General features: G+C 45.8%; 1 protein-coding gene across 1 annotated transcript in view; it reads left to right on the forward strand.

Moving 5' to 3' along the window:
• The window catches only part of IGF1R (insulin like growth factor 1 receptor), a 273,210-nt gene that overhangs the window by 243,670 nt on the left and 10,395 nt on the right, over window positions 1-19,145 (forward strand). Inside the window, exons 18-20 of the mRNA XM_058156688.1 lie at window positions 1,105-1,264; window positions 3,433-3,562; window positions 8,132-8,266. Of these exons, the coding sequence (XP_058012671.1) occupies window positions 1,105-1,264; window positions 3,433-3,562; window positions 8,132-8,266 (425 nt within the window). The remainder of the gene's footprint in view (window positions 1-1,104; window positions 1,265-3,432; window positions 3,563-8,131; window positions 8,267-19,145) is intronic.

A 19,145-nucleotide genomic window follows, 5' to 3' on the forward strand; every position in this document is an offset into this window, starting at 1 on the left:
GATGTGAGGAAACATGGAGCTTTTGTTGGATGTGAGAGAACATGGAGCATTTGTTGGATGTGAGGGAACATGGAGCGTTTGTTGGATGTGAGGGAACATGGAGCTCTACTTGTATGTGAGAGAACATGGAGCGTTTGTTGGGTGTGAGGGAACATGGAGCTTTTGTTAGATGTGAGAACATGGAGCTTTTGTTGCATGTGAGGGAACATGGAGCTCTTCTTGGATGTGAGGGAACATGGAGCTTTTGTTGGATGTGAGGGAACATGGAGCGTTTGTTGGATGTGAGGGAACATGGAGCTCTTCTTGGATGTGAGAGAACATGGAGCGTTTGTTGGGTGTGAGGGAACATGGAGCTTTTGTTAGATGTGAGAACATGGAGCTTTTGTTGCATGTGAGGGAACATGGAGCTCTTCTTGGATGTGAGGGAACATGGAGCTTTTGTTGGATGTGAGGGAACATGGAGCTCTTCTTGGATGTGAGGGAACATGGAGCTTTTGTTGGATGTGAGGGAACATGGAGCTTTTGTTGGATGTGAGGGAACACGGAGCTTTTGTTGGATGTGAGGGAACATGGAGCTTTTGTTGGATGTGAGAGAACATGGAGCTTTTGTTGGATGTGAGGGAACATGGAGCTTTTGTTGGATGTGAGGGAACACGGAGCTTTTGTTGGATGTGAGGGAACATGGAGCTTTTGTTGGATGTGAGGGAACATGGAGCTTTTGTTGGATGTGAGGGAACACGGAGCTTTTGTTGGATGTGAGGGAACATGGAGCTTTTGTTGGATGTGAGAGAACATGGAGCTTTTGTTGGATGTGAGGGAACATGGAGCTTTTGTTGGATGTGAGGGAACACGGAGCTTTTGTTGGATGTGAGGGAACATGGAGCTTTTGTTGGATGTGAGGGAACATGGAGCTTTTGTTGGATGTGAGACAACATGGACCTTTTGGCACACGCTTCAAGTGAGGGCAATTAGTTCAGCTGGGCAGCCAATGAAACAAATGGCCAGTCGTAACATTGAAAAATGAGCCAAGTCTTGAGGTTGGAACAAGGAAAGAAAGCTCAACTTTCTTTATTGACTTGGTGGCGCTCTCCGTTTTTTCCTTAGAACAACCCCGTTCAGAATCCTCCGCCTTTAAAGAAGATGATTCAGATGGCTGGGGAGATTGCGGATGGCATGGCTTATCTCAACGCCAACAAGTTTGTCCACAGAGATCTGGCTGCCAGGAACTGCATGGTGGCTGAGGACTTCACTGTGAAAATTGGAGGTAGAACTTCATTACTACTTTAAAAAAGGAACCATTTAGTATTGTTGTAGACCCCAACAGGCTGAAAATGTAAAAGCAAGACTTGATGACACCTCCAAGAAATGGATACGGCAAAAATTTCCAAGTTTGGTGTGTGTGTGTGTGTGAAATCTTGAGTTCTTGACAGGCTTCATGTTCATTGGATAACCATTTGTCTGAAACGGTACACGGTTTCCTACCTGAGCAGGGGGTTGGACTAGAAGACCTTCAAGATCCCTCCATGAATTTCTAACCTGTTCCAATCGAAACACTGGGGTGTAGCCATCAACTTTTAAGTGTTTTTGGAACTCATTTTGCAACCCATATATAAAGGTGGACGGGCATAACCTTGACCTTACGGGACCGTCTGCTGCCACCGATTGCCTCCCACCGACCCGTGTGCTCTCACAGGGAGGGCCTCCTCAGGGTGCCGTCAGCCAGGCAGTGCCGGCTGGCAACACCCAGGGGAAGGGCCTTCTCTGTGGGGGCTCCCACCCTCTGGAACGAACTTCCCCCAGGACTTCGCCAACTTCCTGACCTTCGAACCTTCCGCCACGAGCTTAAGACACATCTATTTATTTGCGCAGGACTGGACTAGAATTTTAAATTTTAAATTTGGTTTTAACGGGGTTTTATTATCTTATTGTAATTTTTTAATATTCGACCTTATTTAATAAGTTTTTTAATTGGTGTTTTATTTTGTATCTATATGTATGTTTTTATTAGGCTGTAAACCGCCCTGAGTCCCTCGGGAGATAGGGCGGTATAAAAATGCGATTAAATAAATAAATAAATAAATAAATAAATAAATAAATAAATAAATAAATAAATAAATAAAAAATAAGAATGCGAGAGGAATCACAGAAACCTTCATCTTAGATTTAATTTGATTCTAAACTTGATTGTAAAAAATATGATTTTTGTAATAGTGATGTCACATTCTTGAATGCTCTACATTATAGTATTTCCTTGCAGTAGCCAGGGGATGACAAAAGTAGACTTCCAATAGACTTTTAGAAGCCTGTTTTGTCCCTTTGGCCCACGTTGAAATTATGACACCATAGGAGACCAAGAGGGTTTTTTCGTAATAAAGGTGACATTAGAGATTGATACTTGATTTTGGAAACAAAAAGACCAGAATACATCTTCCCCAGCAACTAACTCCCAGATAAGCAGGGATTTAACACCAGACCAACAATCAAGCAGAAAACAATAGCCAAATCAAGGAATTTGATTTGTATGTCTAGTTTAATGAAAAGAAGGACTAGGGGAGACATGATAGCAGTGTTCCAATATCTCAGGGGTTGCCACAAAGAAGAGGGAGTCAAGCTATTCTCCAAAGCACCTGAGGATAGAACAAGAAGCAACGGATGGAAACTAATGAAGGAGAGAAGCAACTTAGAACTAAGGAGAAATTTCCTGACAGAACAATTAATCAGTGGAACAACTTGCCTGCAGAAGTTGTAAATGCTCCAACACTGGAAATTTTTAAGAAAATGTTGGATAGCCATTTGTCTGAAATTGTGTAGGGTTTCCTGCCTGGGCAGAGGGTTGGACTAGAAGACCTCCAAGGTCCCTTCCAACTCTGATATTATTATTATTATTATTATTATTATTATTATTATTATTATTATTATTATTATTATTATTATTATTATTATTATTATTACCACCAAAGAGAAAAATCACACTCCTGCCAACAATCACGGGGCAAGCTACTGTATATAAACAGGAAGCAAACCCTACCCTTCCTCGCACTGATGATGTTACCTAGTCAGGTCGTGAAAGGTCTGCAAGCCAACAATCAGAGAGCACTGAGGACTTCATTTGGTTTTGTAGCCCAGCATGCTCTAAAAAGAGAAAACAACCCTCAGTATCTTTAAACTAATAAATAAATGAATAAATGAAGCTGAAATTGATAGGAAACGTAGCGGCCATCTCATTTCCATCTCATGTCTTATCTGTGATTGCAGATAAAATGAGATTTTCTAGTACATCCCAGAGGTGCTATGAAACAGAAATAAAAGTTTGAGCTAATAAAGAGCTACACTACCAAAGTCTGCTGGCTAAACTTGGGTTTTGCTGTTATTTTGATGTTTGCTTGAACTGCAATTTTCTGAGCACATCCTTGCCTGTTGTGTGCTGTGCAGATTTTGGCATGACGAGGGATATCTACGAGACTGATTACTACCGGAAAGGTGGAAAGGGACTTTTGCCGGTCCGCTGGATGTCCCCAGAATCGCTGAAGGATGGCGTGTTCACTACCCACTCGGATGTTTGGTAATAAAGAAAATTATGTATAAAAGCACTCTTTGATTGCTCTTTGCCGGTCCCTGAAACCTAGTTCTTTCGCACCTTCTTGGGTTTTGATCAGGTTTTCCAAACTTGCCGACGTTAAGACTTGTGGACTTCAATTCCCAGAACATACATTACAATAAAAATCATTTTAACACCTTTTAAAACAATGGAAACGGTAAAAAAGAAAGAAATCTGGAGTTACCAAGAGCATCTAACGCAGTTTTTCTCAACCTAGGCAACTTCAAGATACGGGGGCTTCAACCCCCAGAATTCCCCGGTCAGCTGGGTGGCTGGGGAATTCTGGGAGTTGCAGTCCATGAGTCTTAAAAGTTGCTAAGCTTGGAGATCTCTGGTTTAGATAGATGTGGCTTTGAAGATACTCTGCTGTGGAAGCTGTAAACATCTCGGAGTGGGTGTTCTACTTCCTTAGGGAAGCTTTTCTCATGCTTAACATCCTCCCGCCCTCAAAAAAAAAAAAAAGTTCAAACTGTTTGGTTTTAAAACTGGTCCATTTCTCTGATTAGGTAGGGCTTCTTACTGGTCCCTTACGGTAGATGTAACAGGAAGAACCAGATACAAGTTATCCTCAACTTACAACCACAATTGAGCCCAAAATTTCTGTTGTTAAGTGAGTTTTGCCTGTCCCATTTTACCCTGTACCTTTCGTGCCACCGTTGTTAAGTTAGCAACACGGTTGGTAAGTGAATCTGGCTTCCCCATTGACTTTGCTTGTCAGAAGGTTGCAGAATGTGATCGCATGACCCTGGGACACTGCCACCATCATAAATATTTTTTTTATTTATTTGCATTTATATCCCGCCCTTCTCCGAAGACTCAGGGCAGCTTACATTGTGTAAGGCAATAGTCTCATCCTATTTGTATATTTATATACAAAGTCAACATTGCCCCCCCCCCAACAATCTGGGTCCTCATTTTACCTACCTTATAAAGGATGGAAGGCTGAGTCAACCTTGGGCCTGGTGGGACTCGAGCCTGCAGTAATTGCAGGCAGCTGTGTTTAATAACAGGCTGTCTTACAGCCAGAGCCACCCACGGCCCATATATGGGTCAATTGCCAAGCGTCTGAATTTTGATCATGTGACCCTGGGACCCTGCAACAGTCATAAGTACATGCCAGTTGCCAAGTATCCGAATTTTGATTAGGTGACCAATGGGGATGCTGCAATGGGCATTAAGCATGGGAAACGGCCGTAAGTCACTTTTCGGTGCTGTCTTAACTTCGAGCAGTCACTAAATTTGTAAGTCGAGGGCTACCTGTGCTGGAATCCACTTGAGAGTGAATTCCTCAATATGATAGGTTCCAAGTTGTAAGAGTTAAAAACATGTGTCATCGTTTTTCTGCGCTAGTTTCCCACAGCCCCAGCGAAGCTTGTTAGATCTCCAGGCTTGGCAGGCATGGCCGTTACATATAGATTTGTATATTTTGGGAAACCCGCGGCAGAATTTGGCTGCCCGCTGCAAAATTCTTGGGATGGGGAAAGCCGTTGCTATCTTGCAGTCTAGCTTTCTGGAAAAGCTAACTTTGGAGCGGAGCTGCCTCATTTTTTATTTTAGATTCCGCTGACGGAATAAAAATAAACACAGCCAGAAGTAAGGTTGTGTGTGGGAGCTCATTTGGATCCAGATCCCAGAGTAAATGACATTCTAGTTACTATCAGGAGTTCCATAGGTGAATTCCAACATTTCAGGAGTTGTGGAGAATTCATACATGCAGTAAATATGGCCTCCCTCCAGATAAGGTTTTTTTTTAATGAATATTTTCAACATGGCAGATATGTACAACTTGGAATATAAAAGCCCCTTTGGGGTTATGTGGCATGAATAAATTAAGCAGGGATATTAACTTCTGGCTTTTTTCCCCTCCTCCTATAAATCTTCCTTAGATTTTCCTGTCACTGAGGTTTTCCTTTGTTCAAATGGGACTCCAGGCATCTAAATATCGTGTCTTTCTCAAACTTGGCAACTTTAAGTTGTGTGGACTTCAACTCCCAGAATTCCCCAGCCACCCTGCTGACCAGGGAATTCTGGGGGTTGAAGTGCCCTCCTCCCCCCTCCCCCCCCCCCCGTATCTTGAAGTTGCCTAGATTGAAAAACACTGCGTTAGATGCTCTGGGTAACTCCAGATTTCTTTCTTTTTTACCGTTTCTATTGTTTTAAAATGTGTTAAAAGATTTTACTTGTAATGTATGTTCTGAATTGTGAGCAGCCCAGAGTCGTTTGCTGAGATAGGTGGCTATAGAAGTCAGATAAATGTAATAAAAGATGACATGATTTGACCATGAACAGGCAAAAGAGCATTGGGAGCAGGAGCAACTTCTGACTTCCTGCTGGTTTCCCCATTGATTTCCTTGTCAGAAAACATCAGAAAGGGGGCCTCTGGTGGCTCAACAGACTAAGTCAGCCTGTTATTAACAGCAGCTGCTTGCAATTACTGCAAGTTCAAGTCCCATCAGGCCCCAAGTTGACTCAGCCTTCCATCCTTTATAAGGTAGGTAAAATGAGGACCCAGATTGTTGGGGGCAATAAAAGTTGACTTTGTATATAATATACAAATAGATGAAGACTATTGCTTAACACAGTGTAAGCCGCCCTGAGTCTTCGGAGAAGGGCGGGATATAAATTCAAATAAATAAAATAAATAATAAAATAAATAAAATAAATCTCCTTTCTGTTCCCTCTGCTCCCTTCCCAGCAGGCAGGTAAACAGCGGCTGCTGGGCAGGGCAAGGAGTAAGGGATTACAAGACTGGCTGGGAAACTGTCACAGAATGTTGAAAAATAAGGTCTCAGGAGTGCAGCAGCAGCTAGCAGCACTGAAACAGCCACAACCTTCCCAAATTTTGATCCGTTAGGAGTTCTGGCTCCTGATTTTTTGACACATTCTATATGTTAGCCCATTTAAGATGCCTTGGTTTAGAAATGGTTGCCCTATGATGCCCTTTTATCCAGTTAATGGTCATGACAATAAGAATTTTAATAGAATACAGATCCAGAATGCATTCCATAACCAAAGTAGCAAGTTAATGTTGCAGGGAACATCAATATTTTAAACTTCTTTTTCCATATGATCCAATATAATTAAATTTTATGGGGGGGGGGGATTTAATTATATTGGGATGGAAAGGGCAGTGGGCTTCCTCTTGGTGGATTTCGCATCAAAAGTTGCAATTGCCACCTGAAGAGGCTGTGTTTGAATGATGCTTTGGGTAAGATGATTGAGATCTCCATATCAAGTTTAGATGATCAGTTATTTTGAATTTGGGCCATTATTTCTGTCTTCTGTACTCTGCTTCCTGATTTATATTGTATCTGAGCTTTTCTTCCAGCCTCTGACCAGGGATTCAATAAATAAAATAAAAAAATCAACTGAATATGCTTAAAGCATGTTTAAGTGTCCCATTCAAAGCCGAATTTGGGGATTACATTGGTTGTCTTAAAATATTTACAACTGAATCGGATTCAGTGTGGCAGCGTCACAAAGACAGGAGATAAAAGCTTCCAGTCTGTTTGCAACAAATCAATTTATTACTTTATCCAAAGTATAGTTTGTACAGTTGACTCCAAATTAAATTTCACCAGATCAGGCCCTATGGGGTTTTTATTTTTTGGGAGTGCATAAAAAGAGCAGTGGTTATTATTATTATTATTGATTCAGTTTATGCCTATCTTTTTAGCCAGTGTTACTCAGTAATTTATACTTATAATTGCAGTATTATTCCCTAGTTGTGTTACACAATATTGCATTTTTATAGCAAAGTTCACATGCCTGTTAAAAAAAAAAACATGATGGTGCCACACTGTCAACATAACCATAACATACGCAGATGACACAGTTGTTGTGATGCAGATACACAATTTGTGGGATGTTGTCATTGCGGGAATTGTGTGCCTATTGCACGTGCCCCTCTCCCCAATACCCAAGTGTTTTTCTGTAAGTTTTTATCCGGTATAAGACCAGGTCCACATGGGAAGGTTCAATTAAGCTGATTTGCTAAATAAATAATAGGGGCCTCTGGTGGCTCAGGCTGCTAAGACAGTCTGTTATTAACACAGCTGCTTGCAATTACTGCAAGTTCAAGTCCCACCAGGCCCAAGGTTGACTCAGCCTTCCATCCTTTATAAGGTAGGTAAAATGAGGACCCAGATTGTTGGGGGCAATAAAAGTTGACTTTGTATATAATATACAAATGGATGAAGACTATTGCTTAACATAGTGTAAGCTGCCCTGAGTCTTCGGAGAAGGGCGGGATATAACTGCAAATAAAATAAAAAAACGCCTGTGCGCACCCGAATCTTCTCAACTAAGGGTCAGCACTTGGTTAGAGTTATATAAAGGCCAACAGCACTCAAAAGGGGGCTGGACTTGGTTTGCTTGTGGCGACGTAGGTGATGCTAGGCTGATGCCTCTTTTCACTCCTCCTCCAGGTTCGGCCATTCCTTCTCCTGCATCTCTACACGTTTTACTTTTGAGTTCATCCAGACAAATCTTAGCTTGGGGTGGCGCTAACGTTTCTTAAACTTTTCCTTGTAGGTCTTTCGGCGTTGTCTTGTGGGAAATCGCCACCTTAGCGGAGCAGCCTTACCAAGGCATGTCCAATGAACAAGTTCTACGATTCGTGATGGAGGGAGGCCTCCTGGAAAAGCCAGACAACTGCCCAGACATGCTGTATGTATATCCAGACCTTCCCTGTCTTTCCCTGCCTTGTCCTCTTCACCTCACTGCTGTGGGATTGGCCTGCCCCACTCGGGCCGGCAAAGGAGGCATGCTATGGGTCCCGTCAGCTCGATTATTCCGGCTGGCAGGATCCAGGAGGAGGACTTTCTCTGCTGTTGCTCCTGCCCTCTGCAACATCTGGGGCCCCCTGATGTGAGGTTGGCCCACCCCCACCCCCACCCCCACCAGTGGTGAAATGTAAAATTTGTTACTACCTGTTCTGTGGGCGTGGCATGGCGGGGTGGGTAATATGACTGAATGGGCATGGCCAACTTTTTTTTTTTACTTTTAAAAGCATTTTTTCTACAACCTCTTCAGCGAAAGAGGTTGTAAAAAGTGCTTTTAAAAGGTTCTGACGATCCCAGCTGAGCCATGCGATCATCAGAGGCTTTTTATTTTACTTTTAAAAGCATTTTTTCAGCTGAAGAAAAAATGCTTTTAAAAGTAAAAAAAAAAACAACCTCTGACGTTTGCACAGCTCAGCTGGGCATGAAGGGGAGGCAGGGATTTTTGCTACCGGTTCTCCGAACCACCCACTGCCATCGCTACCGGATCAGGTGATCCGGTCGGAACCTGGAGCATTTCACCCCTGCTCGTAAGGGCCTGAAAGATGTTAATCCACCAGTGGCTTCGGCCTCCAGTGGGGAAACAACGCAGTGAAAGGGGTTGAGATAGTAACAACAGATCCCACCTCCTCCCACTCCGATCCCGCCCTCCCCATGTGTCCTTAGATTTTAAATGTTCGGTTTTAATTTATTTATGTTTTAATGTATAGGGCTAGGTACACTTTTATGACTGCCAGCCACCCAGTGTTATCCTAGGGTAAGATGGAAGTTTTCAAAAATAGACCAGACGACTGTTTGCCTGAATAGAATAAGATCTCCTGCCTTGAGCAGGCGGTTGGGCTAGAAGACCTCCAAGGACTCTTCCCGCCCTGTTGGTTCTATCTTCTGTAACAGGGATCTCCAACCTTAGCAACTTTAAGACTTGTGGATTCCAACTCCCAGAGTTAAGTCCACAAGTCTTAAAGTTGCCAAGGTTGGAGACCCCTGCTCTATAAGGTTCCGTGTTCTGATGATTGTGCAAAGGCATGAAACGCTACTTCCACAACACTAGCTTTTCTGTCCGTTTTCCAGTTTTAGAGAAAGGGATTTGAGTCAGGGGTCCCCAACCTCCAGGCTGTGGCCCGCTAAGAACCAAGCCGCAGGAGCACCAGGTGAATGCGTGTGTGCAGCTTCATTTGTGTGAGCAGTGGGAACGCATGCCCACCGTTTGCATAGATGGAGTTGCCCGTGCGCACCCACTGCTCACGCAGAAACATCCCCTCTCCTCCCCCCCTCCCCGCCCTGCTGATCCGCAAAGCCAGAAAGGTTGGAAAAGGTTGGAAAAGGTTGATTTAAGCGATCAGCAAAGATCACTTCCGCCTTGTCTCGTCCTTCCTGACCAATTTTCCCTTGACTGTAAAATTTGGAATCCTAGATCGGGGCGCTCTAATCTTGGCCATTTTAAGATTGTGGACTTCAACTCCCAGAATTCAATTCTGGGAATTGAAGTCTACAAGACCCCTGCTCTAGATCACATTTTTGAAACAAGATAGGGATCCTGGCTTAAATCTTCCACTGGAAATTTCCAGGTCGCGAAGAAAAGAAACGGCTCCTTGTTAAAAGGTGTTTTTTTTTTCCTTCTATCAAACCAAGATTATTATTATTTTCATCTTTTGAATTCAACTGAGGACCCCCTCCTCCCTTTTCCTAGATCCCCAAGGCTTTCCACCTTAAATATGTTTTCCGAAGCTTTACGATGATTTTGCAAACCTGATTGTGTCGGGCTCGGCTCGGAGTTGGCAAATACAGAATTTGTGTGAATAGTGGCTTTCTGGAAGGAAAAACACTACTTTTCTTGCCTTTCCTGCCCCCCCTCCTTTTGGTTCGAGACCCGCATGAGGGATGCAACTGCTTAAGGGGCCTCAGCTGTTTGAGATTCTCAGGAAAAGAGCTTATTTAGCCAGAGGGCTTAGACTGGTATCAGGTGACAGTTCAACCTTGTTTTGCTAGCTCGCTAGCTGGAGTCGGGCAAAGGAGGCGGCTGTCGGGGCGTTGCTAAGGAACTGAATTCCCCACCTTATTTCTCTCTCTCCCCCCTTCTCACCCCCCCCAATGGGAAATCTCCAGCAAGCTTTGAAATTCTGCTAAACACAGAGGGGAATTATTTAACCAGGCCAGCCGGTGGGGAGGGGGGGGAACGGAGGGGGCACGGATGTGCAGATTTGCAAAGCCAGAAAAGATGTTCCAGTCTGAATTTTCACAGGGGAAGAGTGTTATTAATAAATCAAGACCTCCCCTGTTTCCCTCTCCCTCCCCCCCCCCCCCCCGCAATTGACAGCGAAAATGTTGTTAATTAAGGTTGGGGTGATTGAGGATAGCTTTTTAACTGCCGTTTAACAGGGGGAAGAACTGCTAATAGGTATAAATTGACATAATTTCTTGGATGAAGAAATGTTTTGGGGTTTCTCTCTGCCCCCCCCCCCACTCTGGTAAACTGATCAAATTACTCTCAATGGCCGGTCAGGTCTTCAAGCCCTCCGTTGTAGAAAGCGACTGATGAAAGCAGAAGAAACATTTCTGCCCCAGTCAATAGCTCTTGAAAGTGTTTGCCTAACCCGTCTCCTCTAGGAATGGCAAAATTCAGCTTGCAGGCAGAGCCGTTGGCCTACAGGTAGTCCTCGACGTATGATCACAGTTGAGCCCAACCTTTTATGTCACTATGCGAGACAGTTGTGAGCTTTGTCCCATTTTGCAACCTTTCTTGCCACCGTTGGTAAGTTAGTCCGTGCAGTTGTTAAGTTAGCTCATAGGGGTTGTTAAGTGAATTGGCTATGGCTAGTCTAGAGCAGGGGTCTCCAACCGTGGCAACTTTAAGCCTGGTGGACTTCAACTCCCAGAATTCCCCAGCCAGCTTTGCTGACACACAAAGGGGCTGCCACAAAGAAGAGGGTGGACAACCTATTCTCCAAAACACTTTGAAGACAGGAAAAGAAGCAACGGATGGAAACTAATTAAGGAGAGAAGCAACCTGGAACTGAGGAGAAGGCTTCCTAACGGTGAGGACAATCAAGTAGTGCAGGGGTCTGCAAACTTGGCTCTTTTAAGACTTGTGGACTTCAACTCTCAAGAGTTCCTCAGCCAGCTTTGCTTTGCTTTGCTTTGCTGGCTGAAGATCCCTGGGAATTGAAGTCCACAAGTCTTAAAACAGCCAAATTTGCAGACCCCTGAACTAGTGGAACGTCTTGCCTTCAGAAGTTGTGGCGCTCCAAGACTGGAAATTGGGTAACCATTTGTCTGAAACGATATAGGGTTTCCTGATTGAGCAGGGGGTTGGATAACCTCTTAAACATGAGCCAGGAGTGTATTTTGGCGGCAGCCAAAAAAGCTAAAGCAATCCTGGGTTGTATAAACAGAGGCATAGAACCAAAATAACGTGAAGTATTAGTACCGCTTTATAAAACTCTAGTAAGTCCAAACCTGAAATACTGCATCCCGTTTGGGTCACCCCATTCCAAAAAAGATGTTGGAAAAAGTTCAGAGAAGAGCAACTGAGATGATCAAAGGCCTGGAGACTAAACCACAGGAAGAACGGCTGCAGGTTTTGGGTCTGGCTTGTCTAAAGAAAAGAAGAATTGGGGGTGACATGATAGCATCTTCCATTATTTGAGGGGCTGCCACAAAGAAGAGAGGGGGTCAACTTATTTTCCAAAGCACCAGAGGGCAGAACAAGAAGCAATGGATGGAAACTAACCAAGGAGAGAAGCAACCTGGAGTTAAGGAGAAACTTCCTAACAGCGAGGACAATGAACCAGTGGAACAGATTGCCACCAGAAGTTGTGTGTGCTTCATCACTGGAGGTTTTTAAGAAGAGACCGGATAGTCACTTGTCTGAAATGGTATAGAGTCTCCTGCTTGAGCAGGGGGCTGGACTAGAACAGGGGACTCCAACCTTGGCAACTTTAAGACTTCCGGACTTCAACTCCCAGAGTTGAACTCTGGGAGTTGAAGTCCAGAAGTCTTAGAGTTGCCAAGGTTGGAGACCCCTGGACTAGAAGACCTCCAAGGTCCCTTCCAGCTCTATTCTGATTGATTGATTGACCTGCAAGGTCCCTTCCAACTGTGTTATTCTGTTACACGGCCACCATTCAGAGTTCCAAGAGCAACGAAAAAGTGACTTCTGACCATTTTTCATACTTCCAACGGTCGCAGCATCCCCACCATCACACAATCGAAATCCGGGTGCTTGGCAACTGGCATGTATTTATGACGGTTGCAGTGTCCCAGGGTCATGTGATCACCATTTGTAACCTTAGCTGGCTCCCCCAAAACAAGCAGAATCAATGGGGGAAGCCAGATTCACTCAACGACCGTGCAACTGCAGTGACTCACTTACCCTTGGGGGCGAAAAGGTCCCTAAAACCCATTTTAACACCAAACTCCCTTAATAACTGCCCTGCTTAGCAATAGAACCCTTGGGCTCGATTGTGGTCGTAAGTCGAGGACTGCCTGTACTTGGCCACAGTTGCTGCTAAAAAAATTGCTTTAGCTGAGCAGGAGCCCCTTCTGAACAAGGCCCCATATTGTTCCTGCCCTTAGTTAGTTAGTTAGTTAGTTAGTTAGCTAGTTAGCTGAAATTCCTCCAGTGAGAAATGACTTTTCTGCAGCATAACTGGTGTGCGTGCAGAAACATGCCCAGCTCACAATGAAAAATAGAAGGGGAAAAAAAAGTTCCTTAAAATAAACCACCAGAGCAAAAAAAAAAAGACTTAATGAAGCCCAGCTGTGAAGCAAAAGTAAATACACCTCGAATTTATCGATACAAATAACCAAATCGGGAAACTATCAATATAGATCGTAAGTAAATGTTGAGTCAGCTGCCGAGCATCTGGATCTAAATCACGTGACCATAGGGATCCTACAACGGTCATAGGTGAGGAAAATGGTCCTGTCATTGGTTTGGTGCCGTTGTAATTTTGAATGGTCGCTAAATGATCTGTCGTAAGTCGAAAAGTATACCACCTGTAAAGTAGACTATCTGTATACTTTAGAAAAGCTGGGGGGGGGGAGTCTTAATTCCCAAGAACGAGAGAGAGGTGCAGCTTTTCCTCCTGTGGAACAACGCCCCAACTCAAGGGTTGGTGAGGCTTTGAAGAATTCCCCAAGACAGAGAGAAAGAGAGGAAGAGGGAGGGAGAGGGACACAGAGAGAGGGAGGGAGACAGAGAGGAAGAGAGAGGGAAAGAGTGAGCAAGAGGGGGGAGGGAGGGTGAGAGAGAGACAGGGAGGGTGAGGGAGAAGGACACAGAGAGGAAGAGGAAAACAGGAAGGTGAGAGGGAGGGAGATAAACATAGAGAGAGGGAAAGAGGGAGGGAAAGGGAGAGAGACAGGGAGGGTTAGAGAGGGAGGGAGGGACACGGAGAGAGCGAGAGGGACACGGGATGAGAGGGAGGGAGAGGGACACGGAAGGTGAGAGAGGGAGAGGGAAACACATGAGAGGGAAAAGGAGCGAGAGGAAGGGAGGTGAGAGGGAGGAGGGAGGGAGAGGGACAGAGGGAATGTGAGAGAGGGAGGGAGAGAGAGGAAGAGAGAGGAAAGAGTGAGCAAGAGGTGGGGAGGAAGGTGAGAGAGAGAGAGAGAGGAGAGGGACACAGAGAGGAAGAGGAAAACAGGAAGGTGAGAGGAGGAGATAAACATAGAGAGAGGAAGAGGGAGGGAGAGACAGGGAGGGTTAGAAAGGGAGGAGGGACACGGGTAGAGTGAGAGGGACACGGGATGAGAGGAGGGAGAGGGACATAGAGAGGAGAGGGACACAGGGAAGGTGAGAGGGAGGAGGGAGACAGAGAGGAAGAGAGAGGAAAGAGTGAGCAAGAGGGGAGGAGGGTGAGAGAGAGACAGGGAGGGTGAGGGAGAAGGACACAGAGAGGAAGAGGAAAACAGGAAGGTGAGAGGAGGAGATAAACATAGAGAGGAGAGAGAGGAAGAGGGAGGGAAAGGGAGAGAGACAGGGAGGGTTAGAGAGGGAGGAGAGGGACACAGAGAGAGGAGAGGGACACAGGGAAGGTGAGAGAGGAGGGAGAGGACACGGAAGGTGAGAGAGAGGAGAGGGAAACACATGAGAGGAAAAGGAGCGAGAGGAAGGGAGGGTGAGAGGGAGGGAGGGAGGAGAGGGACAGAGGGAATGTGAGAGAGGGAGGGAGAGAGAGGAAGAGAGAGGGAAAGAGTGAGCAAGAGGTGGGGAGGGAAGGTGAGAAAGACAGGGAGGGTGAGGGAGAGGGACACAGAGAGGAAGAGGGAAACAGGAAGGTGAGAGGGAGGGAGATAAACAGAGAGGGAAAGAGGGAGGGAGAGAGACAGGGAGGGTTAGAAAGGGAGGGAGGGACACGGGTAGAGTGAGAGGGACACGGGATGAGAGGGAGGGAGAGGGACACGGAAGGTGAGAGAGGAGAGGGAAACACATGAGAGGAAAAGGAGCGAGAGGAAGGGAGGGTGAGAGGGAGGGAGGGAGAGGGACAGAGGGAATGTGAGAGAGGGAGGGAGAGAGGAAGAGAGGGAAAGAGTGAGCAAGAGGTGGGGAGGAAGGTGAGAAAGACAGGGAGGGTGAGGGAGAGGGACACAGAGAGGAAGAGGAAACAGGAAGGTGAGAGGAGGAGATAAACAGAGAGGGAAAGAGGGAGGAGAGAGACAGGGAGGGTTAGAAAGGGAGGAGGGACACGGGTAGAGTGAGAGGGACACAGGAAGGTGAGAGAGGAGAGGGACATAGAGAGGGAGAGGGACACAGGGAAGGTGAGAGGGAGGGAGGGAGACACATGAGAGGGAAAAGGAGCGAGAGGAAGGGAGGGTGAGAAGGAGGGAGAGGGACATGGGGGAGAGAGGGAAGGTGAGACGGAGGGAGGGAGACAGGCGAAGAGAGAGGGAAAGAGTGAGCAAGAGGGTGGGAGGAAGGGAGAGGGACAGGGTGAGAGCGAAGGAGAGGGAGGGAGACCGAGAGAGGGAAAGAGGGAGGGTTGGAGGGAGGGAGGGAGAGGGACACATAGAGGGGGAGAGGGAGGGGGACACGAGGTGAGAGAGGGAGGGAGGGAAACGGAATGAGAGGGAGGGAGAGAGAGAGGGAGAGAGAGTTTGCAGCCCCTTCGGCTGGAAATCAGCAGCTGAGTTGTTCCTCCTGCTTGCAAACGTCACTGCGTGCCAAAGGAAGGTGCCGGTGCTGTCAGAGGGGCCTTTTCCTCCCTCCCTCCCTCCCTCCCTCGTGATCCCGTAGCTCCCCTCGGTTTGCAAGCCGTCTCCCTCTCCCTCCCATTTCTGGAAGAGCCTTCGGTTTCCGAGGCCTCGTCAACAAGGCCTCCTAACCCCCACCGGCTAAGGGAAACTTCCTTTTATGGCAAGCTGGTGGAATGGCCTCAAAGGAAGTGTCACATGGGCTTGCTGGCACATGGGTCCCGCTGGCCTCTTTTGTGGTATCTCCTCAGCATTTTCCCCTTCAGGCAGCCGGGCAAAGAGCTTGCTGCTCTCCCCGTCCTTGGTCCCAGCTGGTGGTGGGTTTTTAGACAAAGAGGCAGCTGGGGAGTGAAGTGAGCGAAATGGATCTTGGTTCCTTAGATCTGGGGCGGATTTCTTGCTGGGTTGGGTTGCAAATAAAAGAGGAACAGGAAATAAAACCCATCCTCTCCGGAACCTGGTTTTGACTTTTAAGACGGAGGGCAGCATTAAGCAAAAATTGGGGAATGTGTATTTCTAATTCCTTTATTTATTTATTTATTTATTATTTATTTATTTATTTATTTATTTATTTATTTATTTATTAGATTTTTATACCGCCCTTCTCCTGAAGGACTCAGGGCGGTGTACAGCCAAGGATAAAACTCAATATATATACAATTAAAACCAGAATTTAAAACAAAGCAAATTACAAAAAAGGCCGACATTAAAATTTAAAAATTTAAAACCCTAAAATAATAAAAACCCAATTTAAAATAGTAAAACTATTATGCCAGTCCCGCTTGAATAAATAAATATGTTTTTAGTTCACGGCGAAAGGTCCGAAGATCAGGCACTTGGCGTAAGCCAGGGGGAAGTTCGTTCCAGAGCGTCGGAGCTCCAACAGAGAAGGCCCTTCCCCTGGGGGCCGCCAGCCGACACCGTTTGGCGGACGGCACCCTGAGAAGACCCTCTCTGTGAGAGCGTATGGGTCGGTGGGAGGCATAAGGTAACAGCAGGCGGTCTCGTAAGTACCCAGGTTCTAAGCCATGGAGCGCTTTAAAGGTGGTAACCAGATTATTATACAGATTAACAGATTAACAGAGTTGGAAGGGACTTTATAGATCATCTAGTCCAGGGCTCTCCAACCTTGGCAACTTTAAAACTTGTGGACTTCAACTTCCAGAGTTCCTCAGCCAGCTAAGACTTGTGGAGTTGAAATCCACAAGTCTTAAAGTTGCCAAGGTTGGAGAGCCCTGATCTAGGCCAACCCTCTGCTAAAGCAGGAGACCCTACTCCATTTCTGAAAAATGGCAGTCCAGTCTTTTCTTGAAAGTCAAAAGTGATGAAGCTCCCACAACTTCCGAAGTTCGATAGTCCTCAACTTACAACAGTTCGTTTAGTGGCCACTCAAAGTGACGGCGGCTCTGAAAAAAGTGACTTATGACCGTTGTTTCATACTTACGACCGTTGCAGCCTCCCCGTGGTCATGTGATCAGAATTCAGACGCTTGGCAACTGACTCGCATTTATGACGGTTGCAGTGCCTTGAGGTTGTGTGATCCCCCTTTGTGACCTTCTGACAAGCCAAGTCACTTAACAACTGTGTTATTAACATAATAATAACAGGGATTCACTTAATAACTGTGGCAAGGAGGGTCACAGAATGGAGCAAAATTCACTTAACAACTGTCTCGCTTAGCAACATATATTTTGGGCTCCATTGTGGGCATACGTCAAGGACTATCATTTTTGTGTTATTATTTCACTTCTGTTTACATTTTACTTCTGTTTACACTTCTTTCATTTTTCTTCCTTTTTTCTTTCTTTCTTTATTTATTTATTAATCACATTTATATACCGCCCTATCTCCCAGGGGACTCAGGGCGGTTCACAGGCAAGTAAAAAACATATAAATACAGACTAAAACCACAGTTAAAAAACTTATTCTACAAAGCCGAATTAAAAAGCAATATAAATAATAAAAACCATTTAAAACCAATATAAATTTAAAAACTAATCCAGTCCTGCGCAGGTGAATAAGTGTGTTTTAAGCTCGCGACGGAAGGTTCGGAGGTCCGGAAGTTGACGAAGTCCTGGGGGGAGTTCGTTCCAGAGGGTGGGAGCCTCCACAGAGAAGGCCCTTCCCTGGGTGTCACCAGACGACACTGCCTAGCTGACGGCACCCTGAGGAGTCCCTCTCTGTGAGAGCGCACGGGTCAGTGAGAGGTATTCGGTAGCAGTAGGCGGTCCCGTAAGTAGCCCGGCCCTATGCCTTTTTGTTGTTGTAAGCCCCTCAGCCAGGTAGGTCACAAAAGGGCAGTGTAACTGTAATACATATAAGTCAATTGCCAAGGCGGCCAAATTTTGATCACGGGATCAAAAAGGGATCCTGCAGTGGTCATAAGTATGAAAAAAACCATCTTAAGTTACTTTTTTTCCCCAGTGTTGTCGTAACTTCAAATAATTCACTAAACAAATAGTTGTAAGTTGAGGACTACCTGTAGGTAGTCTCTGGACTCCAGAGGATGGTAAAGGACAGGAAGGCCTGGAGGAACGTTGTCCATGGGGTCACGATGGGTCGGAAACGACTTCGCAACTAACAAAAACAACAAACCTGTAGGCATTCAATTTCTTGAATTAGAACAATCCTGGTTTTTGTGTCCGGATCATTTTTTGAGTTGACCTACAGTGTTTGAGGGGAAGCGGTGGCTCAGGGGCTAGGACGTTGAGCTTGTCGATCGAAAGGTTGGCAGCTCGACGGTTCGGATCCCTAGTGCTGCTGTGTAACGGGGTGAGCTCCCATTACTTGTCCCAGCTTCTGCCAACCTAGCAGTTTCGAAAGCATGTAAAAATGCAAGTAGAAAAAATAGGGACCACCTTTGGTGGGAAGGTAACAGCGTTCCGTGCGCCTTTGGCGTTGAGTCATGCCGGCCACATGACCACGGAGACGTCTTCAGACAGCACTGGCTCTTCAGCTTTGAAACGGAGATGAGCACCACCCCCTAGAGTCGGCAACGACTAGCACATATGTGCAAGGGGAACCTTTACCTTACTTTACAGTGTTTGAAGGTAGCAAGGGATGCCGTCCTTCCTCACTCAGGTGCCCTGAAGGTGCATTGAGTCCTTAGCTCTCAACCACCATGAGGTTCCTGACCAAGCAAAGCTACTTAGGAATGGGGAGTCAACTTTAACAATCCCATTTAGTCTTAAAAGGTGTGACTCAGTGTCTTAGCTTTCCGCACCCCAAAGCAAAGCTGCTCCCCTCCTTGCATGCTATCTCATGAAACACCTCTTTAAAAATGTCCTGGAACCAGACATTTGTTGCTGATGTCTGTGGAGGTTCTCAGTCATCCAGGTCACGGTTGTCTCAGGTGTTTTTTTCAAGAGGCAACTGGACTTTCTTGTTTTTCCTTTTGTTTTTCATTTCTCATCCAGGAAGCTTCTTCTGGATGGTGGGGAATGGAAGGATTTATATTCCTTGCAGGCAGCTGGTCATTTCCATCCTTTTAGAGGGCCGTTGAGGCCACTTGGAGGTTTATCGGTGTCCTCGGAGTCTCCTGAGTGGTGCTCCTGGTTCCTGTAGTCTGCAGT

This window comes from Ahaetulla prasina, chromosome 13 (assembly GCF_028640845.1).
Source record: "Ahaetulla prasina isolate Xishuangbanna chromosome 13, ASM2864084v1, whole genome shotgun sequence".
Taxonomy (NCBI): domain Eukaryota; kingdom Metazoa; phylum Chordata; class Lepidosauria; order Squamata; family Colubridae; genus Ahaetulla; species Ahaetulla prasina.